Source organism: Anoplopoma fimbria, chromosome 6 (assembly GCF_027596085.1).
Source record: "Anoplopoma fimbria isolate UVic2021 breed Golden Eagle Sablefish chromosome 6, Afim_UVic_2022, whole genome shotgun sequence".
NCBI classification, from domain to species: domain Eukaryota; kingdom Metazoa; phylum Chordata; class Actinopteri; order Perciformes; family Anoplopomatidae; genus Anoplopoma; species Anoplopoma fimbria.
The window spans coordinates 1615762-1643165 of record NC_072454.1 but is presented as its reverse complement, the minus strand read 5'-3'; the positions used below and the strand labels follow the sequence as shown (position 1 = coordinate 1643165).

General features: G+C 38.4%; 3 protein-coding genes across 12 annotated transcripts in view; 1 reads left to right on the top strand and 2 right to left on the bottom strand.

Moving 5' to 3' along the window:
* The window catches only part of LOC129091987 (mitogen-activated protein kinase kinase kinase kinase 3-like), a 48284-nt gene extending 46428 nt beyond the window's left edge, over positions 1-1856 (bottom strand). For all 7 annotated transcript variants that reach the window (XM_054599716.1, XM_054599717.1, XM_054599719.1 and 4 more), the window contains exon 1: positions 1640-1856. In XM_054599716.1, coding sequence (XP_054455691.1) covers positions 1640-1735 — 96 coding nt within the window. In that variant the 5' untranslated portion in view covers positions 1736-1856. The remainder of the gene's footprint in view (positions 1-1639) is intronic.
* Positions 1857-5603: 3747 nt separating this feature from the next.
* Positions 5604-13232, bottom strand: thumpd2 (THUMP domain containing 2). The gene is made up of 11 exons (XM_054600482.1): positions 13083-13232; positions 11442-11580; positions 10488-10958; positions 10310-10389; positions 10090-10167; positions 9343-9395; positions 9040-9127; positions 7901-7972; positions 7393-7507; positions 6485-6605; positions 5604-6205 (listed from the first exon to the last, which is right to left on the bottom strand). Exons 1-11 carry the CDS (start codon positions 13191-13193, stop codon positions 5857-5859), a joined length of 1677 nt encoding a protein of 558 aa, XP_054456457.1. The 5' UTR covers positions 13194-13232; the 3' UTR covers positions 5604-5856.
* A 4909-nt stretch (positions 13233-18141) lies between these two features.
* LOC129092574 (uncharacterized) lies at positions 18142-23395 on the top strand. Of its 4 annotated transcripts, none has more exons than XM_054600566.1 (7): positions 18142-18249; positions 18471-18699; positions 18935-19126; positions 19966-20135; positions 20302-20451; positions 21747-21913; positions 22822-23395. In XM_054600566.1, exons 2-7 carry the CDS (start codon positions 18514-18516, stop codon positions 23220-23222), a joined length of 1266 nt encoding a protein of 421 aa, XP_054456541.1. In that variant the 5' UTR covers positions 18142-18249; positions 18471-18513; the 3' UTR covers positions 23223-23395. The 4 variants fall into 4 exon arrangements, with proteins under 4 accessions (XP_054456541.1, XP_054456542.1, XP_054456539.1 ...); XM_054600567.1 differs by having other exon boundaries at positions 18142-18289; positions 19969-20135; XM_054600564.1 differs by having other exon boundaries at positions 18142-18289.
* The last annotated feature ends 4009 nt before the right edge of the window (positions 23396-27404 follow it).

Below are 27404 nucleotides of genomic sequence, written 5' to 3'. Positions count from 1 at the left end.
AAATTGTGTCTAATGTGTTTTAAGTTGTGTCTAATGTGATTTAAGTTGTGTCTATTGTGATTTAAGTTGTGTCTATTGTGTTTTAAGTTGTGTCTATTGTGTTTTAAGTTGCAACCATCATGTTTTCGTGTGAATATAGTATTATAAAAAGATTTAAGTTGTGTCTAATGTGATTTAAGTTGTGTCTAATGTGATTTAAGTTGTGTCTAATGTGATTTAAGTTGTCTATTGTTTTTTTGTTACTCTCTGTTTCTGTAAAAGATAAATGTTGCATGCCCTTGCTTGTCTCTCAACGTTGCGCTCTACTACATGTAGTCATACGGTAATAAACTACATTTATTACTGTGCAGTATTCAATAAGCGTGCTGCTGTCCATGGTGCATCCAGGCTGTGAGCCTCCAGCACAGGGCCTTGGATCATCTTCAGGGGCCTACAACACGACAGAAAACACCCCACAGCCCTCCCAGTCCCCCTGCACAGCTGTGACTGGTTCCACTGGTGTCACAGCCTCGGATGGGAGCACAGGAGGTGTTACAGGCGGCTTGTTGTTTTCGTGTGAATACAGTATCCTAAAGGGATTTAAATTGTGTCTAATGTGATTTAAGTTGTGTCTATTGTGTTTTTGTGTGTGCAACCTTCATGTTTTCGTCTAATATTTATTATAAAAAGATTTAAGTTGTGTCTATTGTGTTTATTTTTTAAGTTGCAACCATCATGTTTTCGAATATAGTTTTATAAAAGGGATTTAAGTTGTGTCTATTGTTTTTTAAATTGTGTCTATTGTGATTTAAGTTGTGTCTAATGTGATTTAAGTTGTGTCTATTGTGTTTTTTTGTTGCAACCATCATGTTTTCGTGTGAATATAGTATTATAAAAAGATTTAAGTTGTGTCTATTGTGTTTTAAATTGTGTCTATTGTGATTTAAGTTGTGTCTAATGTGATTTAAATTGTGTCTATTTAAGAGAGATCATGGCACGTGTTAATGTGATTTAAGTTGTGTCTAATGTGAAGTTGTGTCTAATGTGATTTAAGTTGTGTCTAATGTGTTTTAAGTTGTGTCTTTTTAAGTTGTGTCTAATGTGTTTTAACTTGTGTCTAATGTGTTTTAAGTTGTGTCTAATGTGATTTAAGTTGTCTATTGTGTTTTTTTGTTACCTCTCTGTTTCTGTAAATGATAAATGTTGCATGCCCTTGCTTGTCTCTCAACGTTGCGCTCTACTACATGTAGTCATACGGTAATAAACTACATTTATTACTGTGCAGTATTCAATAAGCGTGCTGCTGTCCATGGTGCATCCAGGCTGTGAGCCTCCAGCACAGGGCCTTGGATCATCTTCAGGGGCCTACAACACGACAGAAAACACCCCACAGCCCTCCCAGTCCCCCTGAGCAGCTGTGACTGGTTCCACTGGTGTCACAGCCTCGGATGGGAGCACAGGAGGTGTTACAGGCGGCTTGTTGTTGCAGCTTTTGCGCAGCTGTCAGTCACACGCAGACGCCTGAAAGTCATTCATAAAAACCTCCTCACTACGACCACGCAGTGCACACCTGCTGCCCTCTGCACAGGTGAGCTCGTCCTGCAGAAAGGTAGAATGTGAGTCAATGCATTAGCCTCTGGTGCTATCAGGTTAGCTCTACCTTGTACACATCCCCGTACGTGCCGCTTCCTATCCGCTGGATCAGCTCGAAGTCCTCCTGCGGGTTCCTGCGGGACAGGTCCACGCTGGAGTCCATCACGTCCGCGGCCGCAGGTGTGCGTGTGTTCGAGGCCCACAGAGTCCAGCAGGGATCGACCCGGATGTCTGAGAGGAGAGAAAAACACAACAATACGGCGTCAGAAAGCCTCAGCCCGAGTCCAGAGGAGATCCAACATGGCCGACACTGCGCAATGCGCATGCGCAATGGACACCACGGAGCGCATGCAGGACGCACAGGGTGCTGCATGTATATAAGAATATATATATATATATATATATATATATATATATGTATATATATATATATGCTGCATGTGCTATATATATAATATATACACATATATATATATTTATATATCTTTATATATTTTTTCACATATATATATATATATATATATATATATGAAGTACATACATATATATATATGTATATATATATATATATATATATATATATATATATATATATATGCATAAGCACAGTGCTGCATGTGCTGTGCATGAAGTACATTTATGCATGAAGAATGCACAGTGTGAAATATGTTCTGGTTTGTTCAGCATTTGTTTGTTTAATACATCATTCCATATATGGATGTCCAGTACCAGTCAAAATAAAGTTTTGAATGAGAAGGTGTCACCTTCTCATTCAACTACTTTGAAGAATCTAAAATATATAAACATATTCTGGTTTGTTGAGCATTTGTTTGTTTAACTCATGATTCCAGATGTGTTCCTTCATAGTTTGGATGTCTTTAGTATTAATCTACAATGGAGAAAAAAATGAAAAAATAAAAAATAAAGAAAAAACATTGAATGAGAAGGTGTGTCCAAACTTTTGACTGGTACTGTATATATATAAATATAAAATAAAAAATATATAAAATAAAAATAAAGAAAAACCATTGAATGAGAAGGTGGGTCCAGACGTTTGACTGGTACTGTATATATATATATAAAATAAAATAAAAAATATATAAAATAAAAATAAAGAAAAACCATTGAATGAGAAGGTGTGTCCAGACGTTTGACTGGTACTGTATGTGAATTAAATACTCGAAAAATACAAAGTACTGAGTATTTTATAATAATAATAATGATAATAATACATTTTATTCATAGAGTGCTTTTTAAAGTTCTCAAAGACGCTTTACAGACATTTAAAATCATCGTTAAAAGCTACACACTAAAAATGTAGAACACACAGCATTCGTTGTTTTCTCATTTAATAAGTAACTTCAGTGCAAAAATAACAGTTTAGTTTAAACTACATAAACAGTACCAGTCAAACGTTTGGACACACCTTCTCATTCAATGGTTTTTCTTTATTTTTATTTTTTTCTACATTGTAGATTAATATTGAAGACATCCAAACTATGAAGGAACACATATGGAATTATGTGGTAAACAAACAAATGCTCAACAAACCAGAATATGTTTTATATTTTACATTCTTCAAAGTAGTTGAATGAGAAGGTGTGTCCAGACTTTTGACTGGTACTGTATGTATCAGCTCTACTGGATCTGTACACTGATTGTTGTTTTCTAATCTGCACAGGCAGCAAAAACGCAGGAATTTTACATCTAATGGGGGAAAAGAATCAAAACACTAAGCCCTGCATGGCCTCATCTGGCCCCGCTGCATGAAACTGGGCTAAGCAGGGCTAAACGGGAGGCAGATGGCAACATTGTGATGGGGTCTGTGTTACAGGCAGAACAAAAGTCCCATTACATAACTCATAACAGTCCCCTAACAGGATAAAGCTATTCTTATTCCATATTTTTGCCCCAAACAAACAATGATTTGATACCTAGAAGTGGAGTCTTTGTAGCAGAGTCTGTTATGGCTTCGTCTTCTGTGCAATAGGCCTCCAAAAAACTATTAAAATCACAGAGTGAGCCGAACAGTTTGCTCATCCGTTCCTTTTTTAGTCGTGAGCAAAGACATTCACTGTCTTGGTGTTGTTAATTCTCTCAAGAGCACCAAACATGCATTATTAAGAAGACATACTGTTCACTCCTGTTTTACTAACATTTGCTAAAGACTCTAGTGAAACTACATTTTTGCATGTTCACTGGCTTTGGGCAGAGTGCCACAGACGAGGCAGCGAGTTTGAACAGTTATGAGACACAAACTGGAACACTGTTGGTTTTGGTCTTTTTGTGGAATTTGTTGACGATACAAAGAACAGAATAACTCCATAAAAATAATCCAAAAACAATACAGATTATTATATAATATACCTGTTTTAATTTACACTTATTTGTTTACCATATTTTATTGTATATTTTCACATTTGATGTATTTTATTTACTGTACGCACCAATTAATCACCGAGCCAAATTCCTTGCATGTGTAACGTACTTGGCAATAAAAAGCTTCTGATTCAGACAAGTGAAGTTCTTTCAAACACAGTTAAGATGATTTTGAATTTACAGTTTTTCACAATTGTTAACACACGTTTCTCAAAACAATAACGGCTTTCTCAAAACTGCACACACAAAACTGAAAACCTCACACACAAAATGCTAAACCTGACACTCCCTTTGCAAGATGACTCTTTGCCATCAAATCTCTTAACTGTTCACAAAATGGAACTTGTGTTTTCATTTGGTACACACAGCCATATTTTCAAATGACACACACATACCATTCATTGAGTACACACAACTAAGCATTTACAGCACACTGAAGTGCAAAATTGAAAACACAATCATAGAAATGGAACACACCATATGAATGACAACGACTCTGGAGAATGAGCCATTTCTCCTTTTGTAAAATGTCTCAGTGTAGGCCGACTTTTGTCATAGTCAAACATAAAACAGCACACAAATATGCAGCAAAAAAAGTTTTATTTCGGTGCACACAGAGAACAGTACAGTACTGTAAACCGGCCTGACGGTCTGGACGTTCCTGAATGTAGCATGGTCAGCCAGGATCCTAGTTTGTATTTGTCGGAGTGTGATAGCGTTGTTCTCACGAACCATATTTACAATTTCAGTCTCCTGTTCGGCTGTGAAAGTGTGTGTTCTTCCTTCACGGTGTGGTTCTCTTTCAGTCCTGCAAAATACAAATACTGTGAGCACACTGTATTCTATTGATATGCAGTATTACAGCACACAAGGCAAATAGATTTCGTACCTGTTCTCCATCCTGAAGGTTCTAATGATGGCAGCAACTGTGAAGCGGCTGAGATTTGGCTGGACCCTCTGGCCAGCCTCCCTCATGCTCAAACCATGGTGGAGCACATGGTCTACCACAGTGGCCCGAATCTCATTAGAGATGACCGTTCTCCTTCTCCTCCTCCTCCTCCTCTCACTCTTACCCCTCTCCTTCTCTGGTTGTCGATCTCTTCAAAGTTCTCCATTGTTCAGGCACTTTTATGCTGCAGTCCTGATTGCAAATTGCTCAACAGACCTGAATGTTTAGAGATTTGAATATTTGTGTGTTGTAGGTTGATGCTTTGAGATTTTACTTGAGAAGTGTGTGCAACAACTGAACATTGTGTGTAGTGTTTTGACAACAAGGTGATGTGTAATTGACATCAGAGTGTAAAGAAGGAAAGTCAGAGTCTAATGCAGATAAGGGAGTGTGAAGTAGTGCCAAATTGGGTCGAGCGATTGGTACATGAAGTGAAGGTTGTGCAAATTGTGCCGAATTTTCGCTTTTTGTGTGTTAACAACTGAGAAAAACTGTAAAATAAATGTAGGAGAGATACAACATCGGTATTAAGATTGGTTCCCTATAAGCCACACCTTCACAAAAAAAAGGTCTTGCACTGGGTACGATTTTAGGGGAAAATGAAGGCTCCATCTACGACCAAAGTAGTATGTCACCACAAACAGGAAGAAGCGCTTTTGTTTTCCCTGGTAGCTACAGGTAGCTATACACAGTTACCAAAGAGTATCAATGTCAGCTCTTTGCATGTCATTTCCCCAGAAGAGGAAAACACACTGTGGAACCACAGAAGTAACTGTAGAAGACAAAATGCAGTGTTTCCTGCATTGTTGGTTAGTTGTTACACTCTGAGAAAACAGAAAGAGATCCGGTTGCTTCCACTTTAATTATGGCATCTCAACAAACCTGCTTATATTTCATGATAAAATAACAAAGAGAAGTATCTGATTACTTAGAAATGTAACTTCAAACAACACCGATCAAGTGTCCGTCTTCACATATTTATGGATAAGTCCATCTATTGCACCTAAGCTGACTCTAACAGTCTCCAGGTGCTTCAGGGAGCACAGAGGGGGAGGTGGACTGCTTTGTAGCCCAGACTGAGGGCCTGTCTCCTGGGTAGGTGGGGATTTGACCTCCTGGTGGATTTGGAAAGTCTGCTGCTTTGTGGAAGACGGAGACGGAGACGGGCAGTCTTGTATCCCAGATCGAGGCTCTGTCTCCTGGTTGGATGTCGGTCCAGCGTCTTTCTGTGTGAGGAGTTTTTTCAGGAGACATGATAACTGAGGACTCAGAAGGAGAACCAAGCTGCCCCCGATACAGAGGACTCTGGAAACACAGACATTTATTCAATTAATTACAGTTATTGCTCTTTTTTCTTTGGACAGAAGATATTTTTTTTATGCATATAATTTCTAAGATAAATACAAAATAGTGTTAAGAAAGAAACTCTAAAAAATAAGAGGAAAAAATGTTCAAGATCATTTCTGCAAAATGACTCACAGGTTAGAAATCCTGCAAAGTACGTGAACACACGCACACACATATTTTCTGACTCACTGAGTGATTCTTAAAGAAACAATGAAACTGCCACAGTGATGCACTGACCTCTCCATCTCCGTGAGGATGAGTGGCAGGTTGGCAGCCATGTTTGTTTTGGTGCCAAACTTCCTCCCAAACGGCAGGTCGCAGACGACAGCGTCAACACTGGCAGTGGGCAGAGGCAGCACTACACACACACACACACACACACACACACACACACACACACACACGCACACACGCACACGCACACACACACACGCACACACACACGCACAGAGGAGGATAAACAAGCCAAGAGGTAATTTAATACATGACGGGAGGCTGCATCCAAGACATGCAGCTAAATAAAAGAGATTTCTATTATGAAGTAAAATGCTTCATCACCTGAGTTTAATGACACCATTTGTTTTTGTGAGTTTTCCAAAAGGCAGATACTTCCTCTTATACAAAATGGCAATGTGTTTTTTTAAATGTTATAATGTCATTTTCCTGCTTTGTTTATATTGTTATTGCTTATTAGTTTCAGTTTGTAATATATGTCAAGTGCCTTTGGGTACCTTTCAAAGCGCCAAACAAAATAAATGTATTATTATTATTAGATTTCAAAAGTATAAATGATGCAATTTTGAATACATAAGTGTCTGTATACTAAAAGCCCAGAAGCAGGAAGGTATGTGAGATATGATGATGTGAGAAATTTGAATGTAGCAACATGACTTGTTGTTTGTTTGTGTGATATCTGTAACTGAGGATCTTTCATTTAGGGACACACGTTTTTTTTTTTGCATTTATTGTCAAAATACTGTAGTTTTGGCGTTTGACTTTTTGATAATTTAATAAGGTATAAACATCTTTACGTATGGTAAACTCCTAACCACAAATAGATTTTACCGAGACGCCCTCTTAACATTAATGTATTGACAGAAATACAAAAGGTTTAATACCAAACATGCATGGTTATAGTTTCTTACTCATCGATGAAGCTTTCAGCAGCTGGATCCTGTTTCCCAGCTCTGCAAACTCTACGTTCTCATTGGCTCTCTGCAGCTGTCCGTCATCAATGTCCAAACCCAGGAAACGGACATCCTGAATCATCGAGAGTGACGGATCAGATTATAGTAGAAGTGTTACAATTACACGCTACAATATATACTATTAATATTAAATACACACTTTGTTATCAATATTTACACTTATTGATTTAAAGAAAAACCTTAGATTTTTCCATTGAGATGATTTGTTAAGTGAAACGGAAACAATACAACAACAAAATGATATATTTATTATTGCATATTTGAACAATATTCAATATATTTGCTTTCTTTTAACATTGAAACACATGAAACAAGTCAACAGCTTTATAACTGAGAACCACGACTAACTTTTTTCAAATGTTTTATATATTTTGTCCGATTTCAAAAGCTGAAGTGTTTCTACACCTGACAGATGAAGAGGAGGATCTCTGTGCACATGTCTGACCTTGTGCTCCTGAGCTGCTTCTATTAAGATGGTTCCCACTCCACACATCGGGTCGACCACACAGGAGCCCGGCTGGGAAACAGGAGATAACAGACAGAAGCTCAACCACAGAGAGAGACAGAGGGGCAGAAATACAGCTGTTCACACTGTTCACACTGTCACGTCACAGACGACAAACATCATGCTGAACGTTTGGAAACGAGGACGGCTTTAAGGCTCAGTGGTCTTATATTTAATAAATCTAAACCTTTTTTTTTAGGGGATTGGTAAAACAAAACATTTTTAAAAAGATTTAATCAAAGAGTAGTGCTAATCAGAGTTTAACAAAACAGGGTTCAAAATGAGTAAATCCAGATGTGCTCTGTTGCACAATTAAAACCTACCTTTGTTTATTTAACAGACAGTAAATAGAGTTTAATGAATATCATGCCTGCTTATTCAAATTCAAATAATTAATGAATACATTTGTTTGCAGCTGGGACCCAGTAAGTAAAAGAGGGGAAACGGTAACTTTGTTTGTTAGCTAGCTAAAAAGTTAGTTAGCCAACGTTACTCGTGATGACTCGACAGAGAAGCTTTCATTTCTCCTCCTGTGAGAAAAAACTTGTTTTGGGAATTTAATGAAGACATATGACCAAATAAGATTTTTAAAAAAGCACATTAGGAAGAAAGAGACGCCCTGTTGATCCAATCTTCCTTCTTTCCCTTTCCTTACTTCTCTAGAGAAATTTAGCAGCAAGATTGTCCCTTAACTTTTCTTTATTTTGCTAAATCCATCTAAAATACAAAGTTAAACCTCCTAAAGTGTAAGTTTTATGTCACTACAGTTTTGGTGCAACAAAAATAAATCTAATCTAAGTTTAGAGTCAAAACTAAAGGAAGATTTAAAGAGAGTTTTAAATTGAATCTTTCAAAATGTTTCGTTAATTTTTAAGTTTGGTGCGACATCATTTAAAGATAAACCAGAAATGAATCAGGTTTAAAAAATGAAACATTGTCGGTGCAACTCAGCCCAAATGACAGAGGATCTCTCTACAACAACGTCAGCATTTGCATACATATAATATGGTAGTCTCCTCATAGAGGTCATAAATGTAGAAACCATGAATAAGGAACAGAGCAGCAGTGTGTGTGGGTACCTGTATCTGAGCCAGGGAGGCCATCGCCCAGGCGACAGTGGACCTCAGTCCCGTGGTCTTCATGTAGCTCCGGTTAGCCAGAGGACACCTGAAGACACATAACTTATGAGTGCTTATCAGATTTATTAAAGCTGCAATATGAAACGTGTATAACCAACCACCATGACTAAAGCCACTATGTTTAAGGTGGAATAATTATTATTTAAAGTCTGCTTCTTTAAGGGGCTTTGATGGAGCCTCAGAGAAAACAGCATAAAGTCATTTACAGTTGTTTTAGTGTTAAATGTAGAGAAAGTGTTTAACCTGGTGAGTGGAAACCCGAGCAGGAAGTAGTCATCACTCAGAGAAACATTTACCTGCAGAAAAACAAACAGCCAATGATGTAACATGTGAAAGGAAAGTCAAGAGAGCAGTCTCAGCTCCGCGCCATCGACAGAGGGAGTGTGTCCATAAATACACACAGCTTTATTATTGATTCTAAAGTTCTTCTTTGGTTATAGAGGCACTACACGGCCTTTCACAGACTGCCTCTCGGAGAAGCTTTTAGTTTAAGAACCAGTCGGGTCCCTCTGATCCTCCGGTTCTTCTTTTTTAGCTGCTCCACAAAGCAGAATAAATACATTTGGTGAAGCTGTTTTTAGCCGTTAATGCTCCGAGACGTTTTTAACTTCTAGAGGATCTGAGAGTAACTGAAAGTATTGATATTTTTAAACAGAAACTAAAAACCGATCTATTCAGTCTGGTGTTTACTTTTTTATTGTAATGTCTTTTTATTAAGTCTGATTTCATACAGTGTCTTACTATGCTTTTTGTATTTATACATATTACATTTCTTAGTTACTCTAGCTCTTATTTTACTGTTTTAACATAATCATTTTATTCAGTGTTGTATTTTTATTCATTTAACTATTTTTCTGAACTTAATTTGGTGCTTATTAGTCTCTTCATCTTTGAATTGCATTTAATTTGTTTGAAAGGTGCTACATGAAATAAAACTTGATTGATGCATAAATCAAGATAAGATTTATAGCACAGTAAAAGATTGTTTACCTCCAGCTGTGGGTTCTTCAGGTCGGCCTTCCAGCCCAGCAGTCTGCTCAGACCTCCTCCGATCACTCTGCTCACATCCTGGATCAGATACAACATGTAAACACACTATTCCTCTGAACACCACATGCACTTATTTGTGTTTCACATCTTTTATTACTTCTAAAATCTATAAAAGCAGCCATAGACATTACACTTTAGCCTTCATATTAACGTACACTACCTGTGTGCTGAAGTATCGGGACAGAGATCCAGTACACTTGCAGCTGATCCTAAAGGAGAGCGAGGTATGAGCAGACGGCTCTGGTTTGGGAAACACAACAAAAAACAACAACAAACTAAATCAGAAACGTAAAGAAAACTGTTGGATTGAAACAGAAAAAAAGGATAAATTTGAATACCATGTTCCACATTTTCCACAGCAAAGTCCTCTTCCGTGTCATCGGTCTTCCTGCAGCTTCTCTCCACATCGTGGTCTCGTCCTGCTGTTGCTTGAACACAAACTGATCCTCTGTCGTCCGAATCTGTCTCCGATATTCCTTTTGTTCCATCTTCCTCTTCGTAGTGTCTCTTGCTCTCAGATTTCTTCCGTTTCTCTGCATTCGTGTCCCCACTAGACTCCTTTTCTTCTTCATCCCTCTTTCTTTTTGTCTCCAGCATCCGGGCTTCAACTCCACAGGTTCCTCTCTGTCCTGTCTCTCTCTGCCTCCCCTCCTCCCTCTCTTGTGTCACCCCTGGGGCAGTGCTTGAAGTTTTGACAGCCGTCCTTCTGCCTGCCAGCTCCCCCTGCAGGCGGCTCCACGTCATTGCAGCACCGGTCCACTGATCGATGTCTCCCAACACTCTGGACTGAAGCACAGAGGCTGCTTTTGCTACCAACATTACAGAGAACAAAAAAATTAAACCAAAAATGTTAATTAGGCACTGGATTCCAGAGTGTTTCTGTTTTCTGTTGGGATTTTTCTCTATTTGTGATCATTATTATGATGCTATTATTATTTAAAAAGGTCATCCAAGGGGATTTGAGCATTTTATATGAAGTGCACAGACCTGATGAATTTAATTGAAAAAGGATACTAATTAATAGACATTACAGAAACACCAGAACTAAAGGACGGACTTACAATGTAATAACTGTTAAGCTTTTCCTTTTGTGTTTTTTTTACTCTCAAAAAGATGTAAAGTCTTATTTGTTTTGTTAGTTTTTTGTCCATCTACGACATTGTATTTATCATGTATTTTTGGTTTAGTTTTTCGAAAAGTTAGATGTAATCAATACTGAAGAAAGCATGACTCATTTGCCTCATGCATTACATATGACATGTATCTGTGTATTTAGAGTGTCTGTCTGGTACCTGGATTAATGTGGGGAGACAGACGGACAGGTGAGTCTCGTTTCAGGAAGAGGAAGAGTCTCTCTGCAGCCTTCAGCTCACTGACTCTGTTGATCCCGGCGGAGGAGCTGAACAACACTTTACCTGGCATCTGACACACCTGGAGACAGACATGACAACACAGAGAGCAGGCCAGCGTTTAAAGAGATCACCTTGTATACAAAAATGGCAATTTAATAATTATCCCGTCTGAAAGTATCGTGTTGAAATGTGATCTTTAGATGACCGACGGTGGATCGTTGAGGTGGATAATTCAAAGTAAAACATAGATCAGGTGTTGATATATTTTGGTCGATACTTCAGGGTTTAGCTCGGTAGATTGTCATTTTCTTTTGATACATATTTAATAAGCATTAAATATGAAGGAGGGAGCCTGAGATTTAAGATTTAAATTACCAGCGACCGTTTCCCTGTTAATGTGTGGATTAATATTGGCGCTGGTAAATGTGGGGCTAATCGCATTTAATTATAAATATAATATCATTGTTTGAATTATTAAATTAGTGCAGTGCCTTTTAGAAGAAGTTACTTTTCACTGAAATAAATCAGAAAACTTTTAATTACCAGCGACCGCTTCTGTGTATTCATCAATATTGGAGCTGGTAAATGTGGGGCTAATCTAATTTATTTATATATAATTATTGTTTAAATTATATAAATTATTTAAATAAATACAATTCTAAATGTATTTGTTCATTAAACTTTGAAAAAAAGAAACACGTAACGTAAATTAATAAACGTTTACAAATAAATGTGGTGGAGTGTAAAACCAGAATATTTTTGCCTCTTAACATTAGTGAGGTAGGAGTACAAAGAAAGTACTCAAACGTACAAGTACTTTGAAATTCTGTTATTATTCTAATATATTGCAAATGTACTTAGCTACTTTTCACCACTGGAACAAAATAGTTAACATTAATTACAGATGTTTAGTTAATGTCAAGATATTTAAAAAGGGTTTAAACAGCTACAGAACTAATGCTGTAGTTCATACCTCTCTAAAAACTACTACTAAATATACTATAATATATATATATATTTTAACTTAAATATATATATACTATTTTAACTATATATATATATTTTAACATATATATATATTATATATTTATTTATATATATATATAAATATGTATAAATATAAATATATACAGAACTAATGCTAAAAACTATATACTATATATATATATATAAATATATAATAAATAAATATATATATTATATTCTATATATAAATAAATATATATAAATATATAATAAATAATGCTGTAGTTCATTTATTACTACTACTATAATATATATTTATTATATATTTATATATAAATAAATATATTTAAACACAGCTACAGAACAAATGGCGTCCTCTATAACACTTATATACTTAATAAATATGTTCACACAGACAGACACTATAGACATTTAATATATAAATAATATATAAATATATAAACACAGCTATATATAACACTATATATAAATATATAATTTATATAGACATATATATATATATATATATATATATATATAATATATATAAATATATATATATATAACATGGTGTTACAGGTAGCATGGTCACATGGTATTCAGCAGGTAACTCACCTGCTCCGCCTGCAGCTTCTCCGTCAGCTCTCCGGTGAGGAACCTCTCCATCCCGCTGCCGGCGGTGCAGAAGTACCGGACCGACCTCCGCTCTCCGTCCGGCTCACTCATCGTGTCCAGCGTGTTTCTGACAGGAAGCCGCCATGTTGGTTTGGTTGTTTACACCGGAAGCGGAACTACGTCACCGGGCTGCAGTGACAGGTCTCGGCCAGCAGGGGTCTCTCTTCCACAGAGAGACAGTCACTGATGACACAAACTGGAAAACAGAAAAATAGAAGCAATCTGCATAATTATTTAAACATTTATCACAGTATGAATGCAAAAAAAGGAAACAATTATAATAAAGACTTGTTTATGGTAATTGTTTTATGTAATAATAACATTTTAATGTAATACAGCAACGCAAAGGACACAACAACAAGGCTTCATTTTGTGATTTATTTTAATACTTGAATTGAAGTGAGGGCTCTTATCAGCACACAAACACACACACATGCAAAAACACACACATGCACAAACACACACATGCACAAACACACACACATGCACAAACACACACACATGCACAAACACACACACACATGCACAAACACACACATGCACACACAAACACAAACACACACAAACACACACAAACACACACATGCACAAACACACACATGCACACACAAACACACACATGCACAAACAAACACACACATGCACACACACACACACATGCACACACACACACACATGCACAAACACACACACACACACACACACACACTTAAAACCCCAATGCCTCAGTGCACACATTAGGTATTCAGACACACACACACACTTGCAACAAGACAACAACAAAAGCTTTACACGTACAAGTGCATGCACATAAACCCACATTTAATCCACGTTTTGGACACACACACACACACACACACACACACACACACACACACACACACACACACACACACACACACACACACACACACACACACACACGCTGCAGTGTATTATCTGAACAGGTGTTCCCTCCAAAGCTGTGAGGAAACCTCTAACAAACATGCAGCAAATCACAAGAACTTTCACACAATTCTCACTTTGTTCTGATAAATCCTCCGCTGTGTCTGTCCTCCCGCCCTGTCTCCCTCTCTGACACCTTTTAATCTCCCTCTTCTCCCTCTCTGACACTTTAATGACCCTCAGACATATTTAATCCTCATACTTTACTTGATGAACAGTGTTCTGCTCGTTGACTTGTGTCATAAACCCTTCACAGGCTGGTTCGACCTGCCACAGTGTCGAGCATGTCTCGAGACAATGGGAAGAATTATGGTAAATTAATATGTTTATACAACAACAAACATGGGTATTACTTCTGATTGATGTAACAGCATCCATGGGATCTGATTCCCACTGAATCAATGACAGTAATTCCTCATTTAACAGTTTTTTTATTGTCATGTATGAATATCCAAACAGAAACACATCAAATTCATACATAGGTTTTACCAGCAAATGTTTCATTTCCAAATGAGTTATTGACATTCGACAACTGATTACCATTAACCTCCTAAAGCGTATTTAAGAAAGCAATGTAAGTACTTTGTATTTCCTACCTCATATGTGCAATAATGTATGTCCAACCACTCAATCTGATTATGTTCTATTTGTCCTAATCATGTCTCATTTTGTTAAATGCCTGATGGTTTGTCTCCTCTTTCCTTGCATCTTTTCCTCGCCTCCTCCACTCACATTTCCCGAGGACTAAGGCGCGTTGGGAGGAAGCGTGGAAAGGAATCGAGGACGTAGAAACTGGGAGATGGTAAAGGCCGAATGTGTAGCCTGCAAGAAGCTAAATCTAAGTGTGTGTTAGCATGCTAATCAAATTTCAATAATCTGTTTAGCTCCTCATGTTTTGATCTAAAAACACAGGAAGTGAATTTTTTCTTCTTTGCAATATCAAATAAAATAGATTTCACATCAATCCTTCTGTTTGCATGAAGCTTCTCTGCAGACTGAAGTAACTGGACACATAGTGGGTCACATGATCACCATCCAGCATCTCACAGTCAGCCTGTTCGATCAAAACGCTCCATATGAACTTAATTAGGCTTCAAGACGGATGATTATTTAATTAAAATAGGTAAAGTTGGATTAATGGGGCCCATTCCAGTTTCCCCCCTCTTTCTTTGTCACTCTTCTCTTCAAAGTTTAGCCTGTGACTTCTTCCATCAGCCCATAATATTGGACTTATCCATGCAGAACGGAAACATTAATTCTCTTTTCAACAGCTGCCATGTGCAATAATTAGCCAAACTGCTGCTAAGTGAACACAACAGCTTCACATAAATGAACGCCGGCTGTCACAGCAGTCACAGCGTGATGTATGACTGTACATTATGCTTGTTTTTATTCTCCTTCACAACCCATAAATGATCAGAGGGAGGGAGGGGGGTGAAGAAAACGGAGGAGAAAAATGATGATGAGGGGAAAGAGCCACAGAATAGAGAAAATAGAAATCTGTAGGAAAGGATAAATACATTTATACTGAGCTCAGAGGAGAGAGAGAAGAAAACCAAAACTTTGTTTCACAACTTCATTATGTTGAATTCATTACTGCTGCTTTGGCTGCAAAGTGTTTATGTAGATTTTATGTGGAGTTTTTAAAAGGAAAGTTTCAACAAAACATTGCTTTTCATCAACGGATCAATTCAGAGATGTTGTTTTCTTTTGCTTCCATAATACGTTTTTCTATCAGACTAGTTGAAAGAAAACATTTATTTTACTACTTTGTCTATTTGTGTCTGCAGATTTCTCCTAAATTCACCAAAAGTTACCATTAGATAATGCCTCACTTGCATATTCAAACAGTAGCTCTTACATACACCAAACTTTACAGCTTCATTCCTCTCTATATTCTGAAGGTTTCTACAGAGGGGTTTGTTCAGATATCATTCACAGCCTGATTTATACAACATTTTAGTACTAAAAACATGGAGGAAATTGATTTTTTTAGGGCTGTTGACAATATTTCTGAACCACAAAAAGTTACTTAGGTCACGTGATTACAAACTAAACCATCTAACGTCCGCTATGCTGTGAATGAGGTTTGGTCACAAATTAAATCACTTCAGAGCACCACCTTCCAAAAGAAATGAGAAAAACCCAACAAAAACTATAGTAAAATAAACTGGGCTGTAAATATGTGTCATGTCAGATGTAATGAATACAATAAATATTCTTCTTTCCCCCACCATCACAGGTGCAGAAATGGAAAGAAAAGGCAGGCCCTTTATGGATCTAGTTTAATATATTCAGGGTAATGTTATGGTGGCAAATCCAATTTTCTCTAAATATATGATGGTTTTGGTGTTTCATGGTGAGACTCAAACGTAACTTGTCATTAAAATCATGCTTTTTTGATTTATTTATGTGAATGTTCTTAGCACATTTAGATATAAAAACAACCAGCTTAGTAAATGAACAAAAAAACTTTGCAGAATAGCAATTCAGCACTGACTGATCCCTGAATACATCAGTACAAAACTGGGTCCTTTGTCAGTGGATTCCAGCAACAATAAGGATTTCTGACATGAACCTTCCTTTGTCCTCTTAGGTCTCTGAATCTTCCATTTTCTAGTTGGACATTAAACTTGAGTTTCAAGAGGCGTTCTCTCATTAAATTAAACGACACGTTCTGTGAGTGATGATTAATATTCAAGGCCGGACTGTTTGCCTTCTCCTTCTCTCCTCCTCATCTTCCCTTTCTCTCTCTCTTCCCTCCTCTCTACCTTCTTTTCTTTCACCCTCAGATGGAAACGAGACCTTCACAGAGACGCAGAGCGACAAATCAACGTAAAGCGTTTGTGAGCATCCGTGCTGCTGTGACATTTAAATATTTAGAGCCCTCAGAGGGGAGTGAAGTGTGTCAACAGGGCCCAGCATCCATGAAGAGAGAGACGCTCACATCAGTAGAGCTGAAACCAGTAACCACAGAATCAAACTGACAGGAGGTGAAGAGCAGGAGGATGAGCAGAGGAAGAACTGAGGAAAGGTGTGTGTGTGTGTGTGTGTGTGTGTGTGTGTGTGTGTGTGTGTGTGTGTGTGTGTGTGTGTGTGTGTGTGTGTGTGTGTGTGTGTGTGTGTGCTGTGTGCCTGCAATACTTTAAACATCAACCTCTCATTGTCAAATCCACTGTGGCACCGTGGTTCCTATAAGAAATATATATTTTCTCCATTTATGTTCATTATTCCGTGTCTCAGTGTCTAATGTCTTGTTTTCTTATCTTACTTCAAATCAATCAACTAAACTCCTAAAATGTTATCTTGTCAAAGCAGCAAAAGCAAAAGGTGTTATTAACATTTCCGAAGGCTTTAGCAGCCACTATTCATTTTATGAATTACCCCTTTCATTTCATCTGTGAGAAATACCTATTTTCCTTTTTTTTTTGTGTTATCGGCTTTATAGGAAACAGAATATGAGAAACAGAAGAAGGAAGGTCTGATGATTAACAGACATTAAGGTGAGTTAAAACACATATAGTTCATATATCTTTTCCTGTAAAAACACATTCAACTCTGAGTCCTGAACACGAGTCCTTGTCCCAGTTTGACAAAGAACATCTCTCACTCTACAATCCCAAATCCCCTTGCCCCACATTTTACCAAGTAAAGAAAAAAGAAAGTCAACACCACCAAGGCCACTGTTCCATTTAGCTAAATAAAAAGAGCTGAAAAGCCCTTGGCCCATTTAGTCAATGTTTAACACAGACACAAAGAGCTTGAAGCTATCGCTCACATTCCCAAGGTCCTCTGCTTTATTCCAGGGAGTCCCTGAAGCACAGGGGGGATTAGTTTCATTTCACTATCAAAGCACTATAAGATGCAAAATATATCATCTCAGAGGGTTTAAGTCTCCATGCACCAAGGGCGTGAAAGGACATTGACATCTTTGGCCTTGAAGACGTGAGAAACTTTCCCAGCAGGCTGTGTTTCCTGCTCCCTGCAGCCAGAGGGAGGTGCAGGTTTACTGCTGAGCTGATGCTGCTGCTGGCTCCTCTTGGTTCTTCTCTTTTCTGCAGCAGAGGAAGAAGAGGAGGAAGAGGAGGAAGAGACCGGCTGCTCATAGAACACAGCTGTCTGCAGTAACAGAGATCAGATGTGACTGAAATGCTGCAGAAGTGTTAGTGTGAAATGTTATGCTGCTATTTTGGAGGAATTTGGTAAATGTTACGTCTGATAAGATGAATTAAATAGATGTATTCTTGAGTTGTGCAGACTTTAAAGACCCTCACAGAGACATGTGACCTAACCCCTAAGGTCGTTATATCACATGATATTCACGAGGATGAGCATGTGATTCACCATAAGAACCAGTTTGTTTTCTTGCTGTCTTACATGCAGCTTCTCTCAGATGCTTCCATAACTCAGGAACACTGACATCGTTATGGGCCAGCTGTTTTCAGCAGAAGAAGAGCTTTCTGAGGCGAGGGATGCGATTGGTTCTCTCCTCTACGATGCCATGGTCGAAGGCGGAGCCGTGCACGACCTCGGCGTCGTCCATCCTCTCCTCCTGACCAATCAGGACGAGAGCTTGGACTCCCGGGCCCGCCTCCAGGAACAACTGAAACAGGTGCAAAATAAGAATTAAAACAGAAGTGTGACTGTGATGATTTCACCTTTAAATCCGTTCAGTGATGCAAAATAAAAGATGTTGTTGCCTTGAGACCGTTCAGAAAAAGAGCGATGTGACTCAGTATAGAAGAGAGGACCTGTTTGGTGAAGAGGCTACTAATCAATAAAAATAATGATGATGAAAAAATGCAGTTTAAAGTTGTTCTTAAAAAACTGTGGTTCTTCATTTCCAGCTGCAGGGCGACATCGGGAACAAGGCGCCAACGTACCTGAAGGACCTGATTGGCCGACTGTCGTCCTTCTCCGATGAGCCACGCCTGGCCGGCCTGCTGGGATTGGCGGTTACCGTGGTGATGGACATGGCCTACACGTCCTCGAGACGGTCAGGCGTTAAAGGGAAGTCGGCGGGGTCATCGTCGCGCCAGGTGAAACCTCTGAGAGAGAATAATGGAGGGAATTTGTAAAAGTAATGAGAGTGCTTAATCAATATTGAAATAGAGAATATTCATATATATACACACACACACTGTACGGAAGCCAAATAACCAAGGGATTTTGTAAAAGTATAACAGTGCTTCCTGAAATATTGAAATAGAGAATATTCTAGTCTGATGTAGATAGTTTTTTCTCCTGTGTTTAAGCGTTAAGAACATTGTTGTTGTTGTGATACTCATTTTGGCCACAAGAGGCTGAATTGCACCACTACTCCGACTTCTAAATAGGACTGAAGCATTCACGTTTTCTTCCAGGTGGGTTTCAATGTCTCCATGAACTCTTAACACAGTGTACATATCTTGTGTTTTAACAAGTTATGCAAATTAAAACCCACCTGGAAGAAAACATGATGTAGTGGTGCACTTGAGCCTCTTGTGGCCAAAATGTGTATTACAACCACTTTTTCATCGGTTTTCACTAATGAAAAGATAACAGAAACTTTGAAAGATGATCCTGAAATATTTCCCCACCTGGTTCACAAATTAAATTAAATAAACTTAGAAAGATGGTCCTGGCAAAACCTTTTTTAACGTGTTCTTATGTAAAAAATATCATAAACGCAGAAGAAAAAACAATTTAAATCAGAAAATGCAACATTTTTTTTCTTCTCACATTTTTATTATCAGACTGGTAATGAATACCTACATCTTCATTTTAAATGTAACAAGAAAGCAATCAAGTAACACAGAGAGTTTAAGAATAAAAGCTAAGAATCCCCAAAAATACAGATTGTTGAAAAGAGTGATCATACTGCATCGATGTCCTCCAGCAGAGAGTGTCGGAGCTCCAGGAGGTGATGGAGGAATACCTGAAGCGCTGCAGGATCAACCTGAGTGACAAAAGCCGGCTGATCCAGGACTCCATCAGACTTGAGGCCCAGCTGAGCCTCACCCTCACCCAGCTGAAGACCTGTCTGCTGGGGGGAGACTGTGACTCCAGGTGGGAGAAAACGGCGGAGTAGAGACAGATACAGAGCAGCACAGAGTAAAGAACAGAGTAAAGAACAGAGTAAAGAACAGAGTAAAGAACAGAGTAAAGAACAGAGTAGAACAGGAAATAGTTGCATGGAGAAGTGAAGACGGTGTGTTCTGTTCTGCTCCTCCAGGTCTCTGAGGCACTGGGCCAGTGGAGCAGCGTTTCACATCCAGATGTTGGTCCACCTGGCCGGTCTGGAGGGTCAGACTGAACCTCTGGGTGCAACGGCTGCACTGGAGCAATACAAGGAAGACCTCACCCAGATCATACCTGTATACAGGTAATACAGTAGCTACAGCAATCCACCATCTGTTGGCTACTGTGAGGGTGAGACATGATACGTTAGGATGCAAATTAAGATTATTTTATTGTTTTTTTTAATCCTTTTTGGGCTGGGATGTCACTGTCTAATGCCTCATGTCCACTATTCGGTTCACCTCAACTCTCTTTTGGCACCAGATCGTTTCCTGTATGTAGTTTTTCCACTGTGGATACGCTGATGATCGCTGCAGGGATTAAACTGCCGTGACATCATCTTCTTTCATCGGCGACCCAACAGAGGAACGTCTGAACTTTGTCAAGTGTCCGGTGTAGTTTTGCAGGCTGACATTGTTTTAAATTTAAACTTTAAGCTCTCCCAGTCGCTCCAGATATGACAGAAAAAAACAAAACATAACAAGCACATCAGACCGTCAGAGGAGTCTGGACCTCAACTTTCAGCCAGTTACAGCCAGAGAATGTGTGCAGGCTGCAAACAGCTGAAGCCGTAACAGGATCAACAACATGAAATAGACATGAAAGGAAAAACTTAATAACATTTTTTAACCAACAGATTTTTGACCATCAGACAGTAAACATCTCATGACTGCAATGATGCAAATAAGCTGGAAAATATAAGTTACCACTACTAAACCATGGGCGGTTGGCCAATAGATAATACTTGCGCCACCCTTCTTAAGCAACAAAAAATTATCATTTAATTAAATATCATAATTACTTTTTAAATATTTGTAATATATAAAATTTTACACAATTCCAAGACAGTTCGTCCTGCCTGTAAATATCATAGTTCATCAGATGCAGCATCAAGTTGTGGTCCGTGGAGTACGACTCTTTCGGGCATTATAGACTGGTCAAAATCACCCAGATTGCACTGATAATCTTTCTTGTAGAGGCTTTTTTTTAAACTGCAAGCACAGCAATGCAATCTATATATTCTCCCGGTGGGCTAGCACGAAAGGTTTTTTGACAAACGTAACCTGAGGCATTCGATTGATCCTCCGATTGTTCCCTTTTCCTGGAGGTTTGAAGTTGTTCAGACTTCAGTGTGTTCATGAGCTTTAGGTCGTATAGTGGAAACAACATGGACGCTAAAAAAATGAGTTGCATGATGTATTCTATTGCTCAGGGCGTTAAAACAACACGTTGATGGAGGTTTCCACTAAAATATTGCTTTACGTTTGTAAAAAAATTGTTTTCCCGGTTATTCCGACATCACATTCTTTATTAAATAAACTAGTCAGTTTTTAAAACATTGTCTGTTCTTTCCCATTTCTTCCCCCCTCTTCATCCTAGGCGTTATAAGTCGAATACAGTGTGCGTCGTGAAATGTCGAGGGGCTCTTCTGGCGTCATGTGACTCGTCCAGCGAGGCCCCGGAGGATGGAGCCATGACGGGACTCAGTGTGACGGACAGAGAGACGGGGAGGACGGTGACCGTCCCTCTGTCTGACATGGAGACAGGTAACCAAAATAACTGCTTTTCTTACATTTAAAGCAAGTTCACCCCGAAATCAAAAAATACATATTTTCCTTTTACATGTAGTGCTATTTATCAGTCCAGATTATTTTATTGTGAGCTTGTAGGAAAAGTCTAAATAATTTTCTCTCCTGTTTTGAAGAAGAGTTTGAAAAAATGGTTTTGGGTAGGTAACATTTGTGTTGTTGTGAAACTCATTTAAGTGCACCACTACTCCATATTCTAAATGGGACTAAAAACATTCAGATATTCTTCCAGGTGAGTTGTAATTTATCCACGAACTCTAAACACAAGGTACAAATATTGTGTGTTAGCATGTTATGAAAGTTTAAACTCATCTGGAAGAAAACATAAATGCTTTTTAGTTTTATTTAGAACATGATGTATTGGTAAACTTTAGCCCCTTGTGGTCAACATGAGTATTACAACAACAACAGTTCCCGTTAAACTTAAAAAAACTTTTTTCACAGATAAAAAATTAAAGTAACAAAGAAAAACACATGTTTTAGCACATGTTGTTAAATCATAAACAAAAGAGAGAAACCAGTCCAGATTATTTTAGTATGATCAAGTTGGAGATAGAGTTATGGAACGATACGATACTCGACTTGTGCTGCTCAAAGCAACAAAAAATACATTCTAGAAACTCAACACAAATGTCACTGAAGATAATCCACAGACCTCATTGTGAGCAGTGAAGGATTTTTGGTGCTTTGAGCACCACAGAGTCAGGACCACCTAGTTCCTTTATAGAAGACAGACATCTCCAACACTCTGCAGCTCACACTTAAATGATCTGGACTGATTAAAAGCACGACAGATAAGAGGGAAAGTATGTTTATTTGATTTTGGGGTGACTGTCCCTTTAACTGACCTAAATTGGACTCTACAGGGAGAAGAAGTAGAGTCTCTGGGCCCGATAGCAACTCTGAAGCCGCGTCCTCCTCCATTAACCTGGACCTTATCACCTCAGATCAGTACGCCCAGGCCTACCTGCACCACCTGTTCTCTGATAAGGGACCTGTGGCAGAGCTGGAGAGCTACTTTATCACGGCTGGTGACAATCTGAGGACACAAAGAAATGAACCAGGATGTACGAACAGCACAGGGGGGAGGAACGGGGGAGAGAAAAGTGATGGAGGGCTTTTAAAAGGCCGGGCAGAGGGCATTGATGGAGAACGAAGAGTGGACGGAGGTGATGGAGGAGACGAGATGCAGGAATGTGAGCAGAGAGATGAAAGTTTACATCTGAGTATCGTGGAGACGCAGCCGGACGAGAGGCTCAATCTCTGAGCAAGAAGTTCATGAAAGACACGACGGGAGAAGAGAAACATTCAACTAAACTACAGAGTTTTACAATAATGTTTGTTATTTATTCAGAAGCCAATTATGTTCCCAACACACAAATAAAATGTTCTAATGGTGGATTTCTACTCTAAATGCACTGGTGAATTAAAAGCAATAAAAAACACCTAATTAAAAATGATTTAAAAAAGTCTTCTGTGACCTTTTTTGAAACAAAACATTTTTTATTTTGCTTTAAAGGTTTACAAGCCTCCTAAGTTGAATATTCTGTGTACATAACCAGTTTAAATGCATTAGAAGCTGATTGTATTATTAGAAAATCAAATCAAAACAATCATAATAAAAAATAAATTCCCTTTTCAGTCAGTCAGTGTCGTTAAACGTTGGAAGGTGTAAGATAAGTGTTCACATTCCCTGTTTTTGTATTTGTTCAATACTAAAATACAAATGAACAAAAATCTAAACAAAAAATGGAACAATGATCCATAAAACAACTAGAACTTTGTCATTTAAATCCATAAAACAGAAAGGAAACACGCAAATCCAGTATGGCGACAGCGAAATCACCGAACTTACTTTTTCAATTGTAGATTAAAGATTTATAAAAGATTATCCAGTCAGAATCAAACCAAACCTTTAGCTGAACTGTTCATGAATCATACATGTCAACAACACTTCTGCTTTGCCTTGAATATGGACAGATTTTCTTGTCCACAGCTCCAGTAAAGAGACAAAAGCAGTCATAACACAGCCTGCCACAGAGATGACGACATGCAAATTAAATTATTCTTCCCTTTGAAATCTTAAATCCATATTTGGACGTGGATCATCTCATTTGGTGACGTTTTTCGAGGTCAGTTCTGTAACCGTGTTGCCATGGAGAAACATGTCTCTGATTACTATACTGTGACACATATTCATATGTTTGTCTTAAGGATCCGTGTAGGTTATAAATGTAAAGCTGAGCTTGTAATCACGTAAACATATTTATGTTAATATGATTTTCAAAAGGTTGGACGTTTTTATGATGAATAATGCAGAATAGATTTTCTTGCCCACATCAAAGTCATGTTACTTCAGAATAATGGACTGAAATCACACGACTGTGATTGTGTTTGGGTCCGCTCGACCTTTTCGTTTCTCCTGTATGTGAAAGGAAAAGCACAGGAGAGGCGGCACTTAGTCGTCGAGTGTTTGTCGCTCAGAAAAGGTTGATAATAAAAAGAAGCTTTCTCTCTCTCAGTATTATATGGTAAGCCATGCAGCAGGTGGGCGAAGCTGCACAGGAAGCAGCTCTTATGTGGCGTAGCTGGCAGCGGCGTGTGAATGTCAAGCCGGGGAATTAAAGAGAGTGTGTGTGCGTGTGCGTGTGTGTGTGCGTGTGCGTGTGTGTGTGCGTGTGTGTGTGTGTAGAGATCAGGAAGATGTGGAGAATCTGTGCAGAATATTCTGTGTGAATTAAAAAGGAGGGTGTGTGAGTTACTTTGAGAATAAGGATGATAGTGATGGGAGAAAGAGGGAGAGAGGAACCAGGTGGATGGTTCCTCTACGTGTGTGTGTGTGTGTGTGTGTGTGTGTGTGTGTGTGTGTGTGTGTGTGTGTGTGTGTGTGTGTGCGTGTGTGTGTGTCAGGTGGCTGTCGATGAGTCACACTTCACAGCTCCAATCACTGCTCTCTGCTCTGCTAATGCCGTCTGATTGGTGTTATTACTCTCTGGCTCTTTTATTCTCTTCCTGTCTTTCTCTCTCTTTTTTTTTTCCGTTTCTCCCACCGGCTATCAGATGATGGGACTTTATAATTCAATGTAATATAAATCAGACTAATGCAAAACAGTGCAAGTGATTCACATTCTGCACACTGCAGCAATCATTTGCATAGCATTCCTTCTCTGCGCTGGTGTTCATCTTCCTCTTGCACTATTTCTATTTTTTTCTTTCTTTCCATTTCTGATCTTTAGAAACGGCTCTTTCTTTAGCTTTCCCTGATATCTCTGTGCTTTATTCTTGCAGTATATTCTGTATTTTTCAGCTCAGTTCAGATTGATTTATCGTCACATTCAAACCTTCCTTTCATAGCAGAGTCTACATAAAGATGTCACCTCAGACATCAGAGAACACGTTGACAAGGCCGACTGGCATCGATCCACGAAAGAAAGAAAGAAAGAAAGAAAGAAAGAAAGAAAGAAAGAAAGAATCCGTCTCCTTCTCAACACTGAAACCCTTACTATTAATTGATTTATTTACTAATTCCTTTTTTCTTGTCTTTTTTATTTAATTCCTCTCCTCCTCCTCCTCACTCTCTTCAGATTTAACAAGACTCCCACTAACAAAAACAACTAATATCTGTACCGTGTTCAAATCATAATGTATGCTTTATAGGTCTTGTGTTCATGTCTGTATATATATTTTTTTATTTGTCAGCTGTTTGTACTAATGTCATACTGTCAAAATAAAATAAAAGTTATAAGTTATCCACGTTTAAATAATCAGCAACATTTTGCATTTATGGTTGAATGAAAATACTGTGAAAAACTTTAGAACTCTTAACATCACATATACTGCTGCCTATTTCAGTAACGTATTGTATGGGTCATGTTAATTCTTACAGATTTGTGAACAAGTTTTGATGAACTATGAAGTGAAAACTTAAACATTCATCAGTCAGGTTTGACCCACAGGCCGATCTTGTCTATTTTTGGTGTACATATTTGTGACTTTAGGTTATATAAATATAGTAAACTTAACTTGAAGCAAACTAATTAGAGTGTAGATTAAACTTCCAGAGGAAACCCGTGCATGATGAGAACATGACAAACAAGACAAAGGACCAACTGGAGGATTCAAGTCAAGGAGCTTTAATGCTGTGCAGCAACATTACAAACCACTGAAAAAAAATTCAAAAATGTATATATTAAATTAAGTAAAAAATACAAACATAATAGTGACACACATACAACCAGAACACAAAATCCACTAAAACACACAAAAGAAAATAATAAAATCAAATCACAAAAGACTCCATTATTATGATGTAAGCAGAGTCTCTTTTGCTGTCCACATGGTGGGGACAGAAAGGTGACTCCCACCTGGTCGGTGTGTTTGTGCTCCTATGCTACGGTTTGTTGACGTGAAAGCGTCTCCGCGGCAACAGAAAATCGCCACAGTAACTCGACATCATCACGCCACCCACGCCTCTCAGCAGAGAACCATTGCTGACACAGAGTAACCTAAAGGCTACCGAGTGTGTGTGTGTGTGTGTGTGTGTGTGTGTGTGTGTGTGTGTGTGTGTGTGTGTGTGTGTGTGTGTGTGTGTGTGTGTGTGTTCTGGTTTGAGTGCCCACAGGTCAAAGAGAGGAAGACTTCTGTCAACAGAGATGCTGGAAAACGAGCAGAGTGAGACAAGAAACAGAGAGAGAGATGGAAAGAGAAGTGAGTGTAGAGGAGAAGGAAAGTAAGGGACCAAAGGACACAGAAATAAAAGGATGTAAAGGAGGAGAGAGGACGAAAGAAGGAGGAGACGGACTGAGGAGAGGAGGGAAGGAGATTCAGGTGTGAAGGGAGGGAGAAATTAAAGTTTGAACAGAAAGATGGATGCTGGAAACCTAAAATGTCGAAGTTAAAAAGCATTTATTGCAGTCTTTGTTGTTCCTTGTTCCATTGATAACTTACGTAATGATTTTGTGGGATATCTACAAATTACAGCCAATACTTTTCAAAGGCATAGCTACGAACGCTGGATGAAAACAGCCTGAAAACAGCCTGAAAACAACCCCAACTGAGAGGAAATCTCTCACAAGAAATAACCCAAACTGTTCATCTGTGTCTCCATGTAGAAACATTTTACATAAAGAAAGAACCTGACTGATGAAATGTGTTTTCAAGGACTTTAAAGGTGCATTCAATTATTGTTTCTCTTACAAATAGCGACTGAAAACACATCTGACATGTCATCAGCATATATACCACCTCATGGGTTTGTAAACGACGAGCATCAACCTCCACATTACACATGAAATAATACTGATTAATGCATCTTCAACAGCATAATAAGATTAAAGTGTTAAAGCGCCACACTGTTGGTTTTAACATGTTTCAGCCCGTTAACTCACATCCCATTAACAGAACCATACAGGCAGGAGATTGATTTCATATCTTCACTTTGGATTCATTT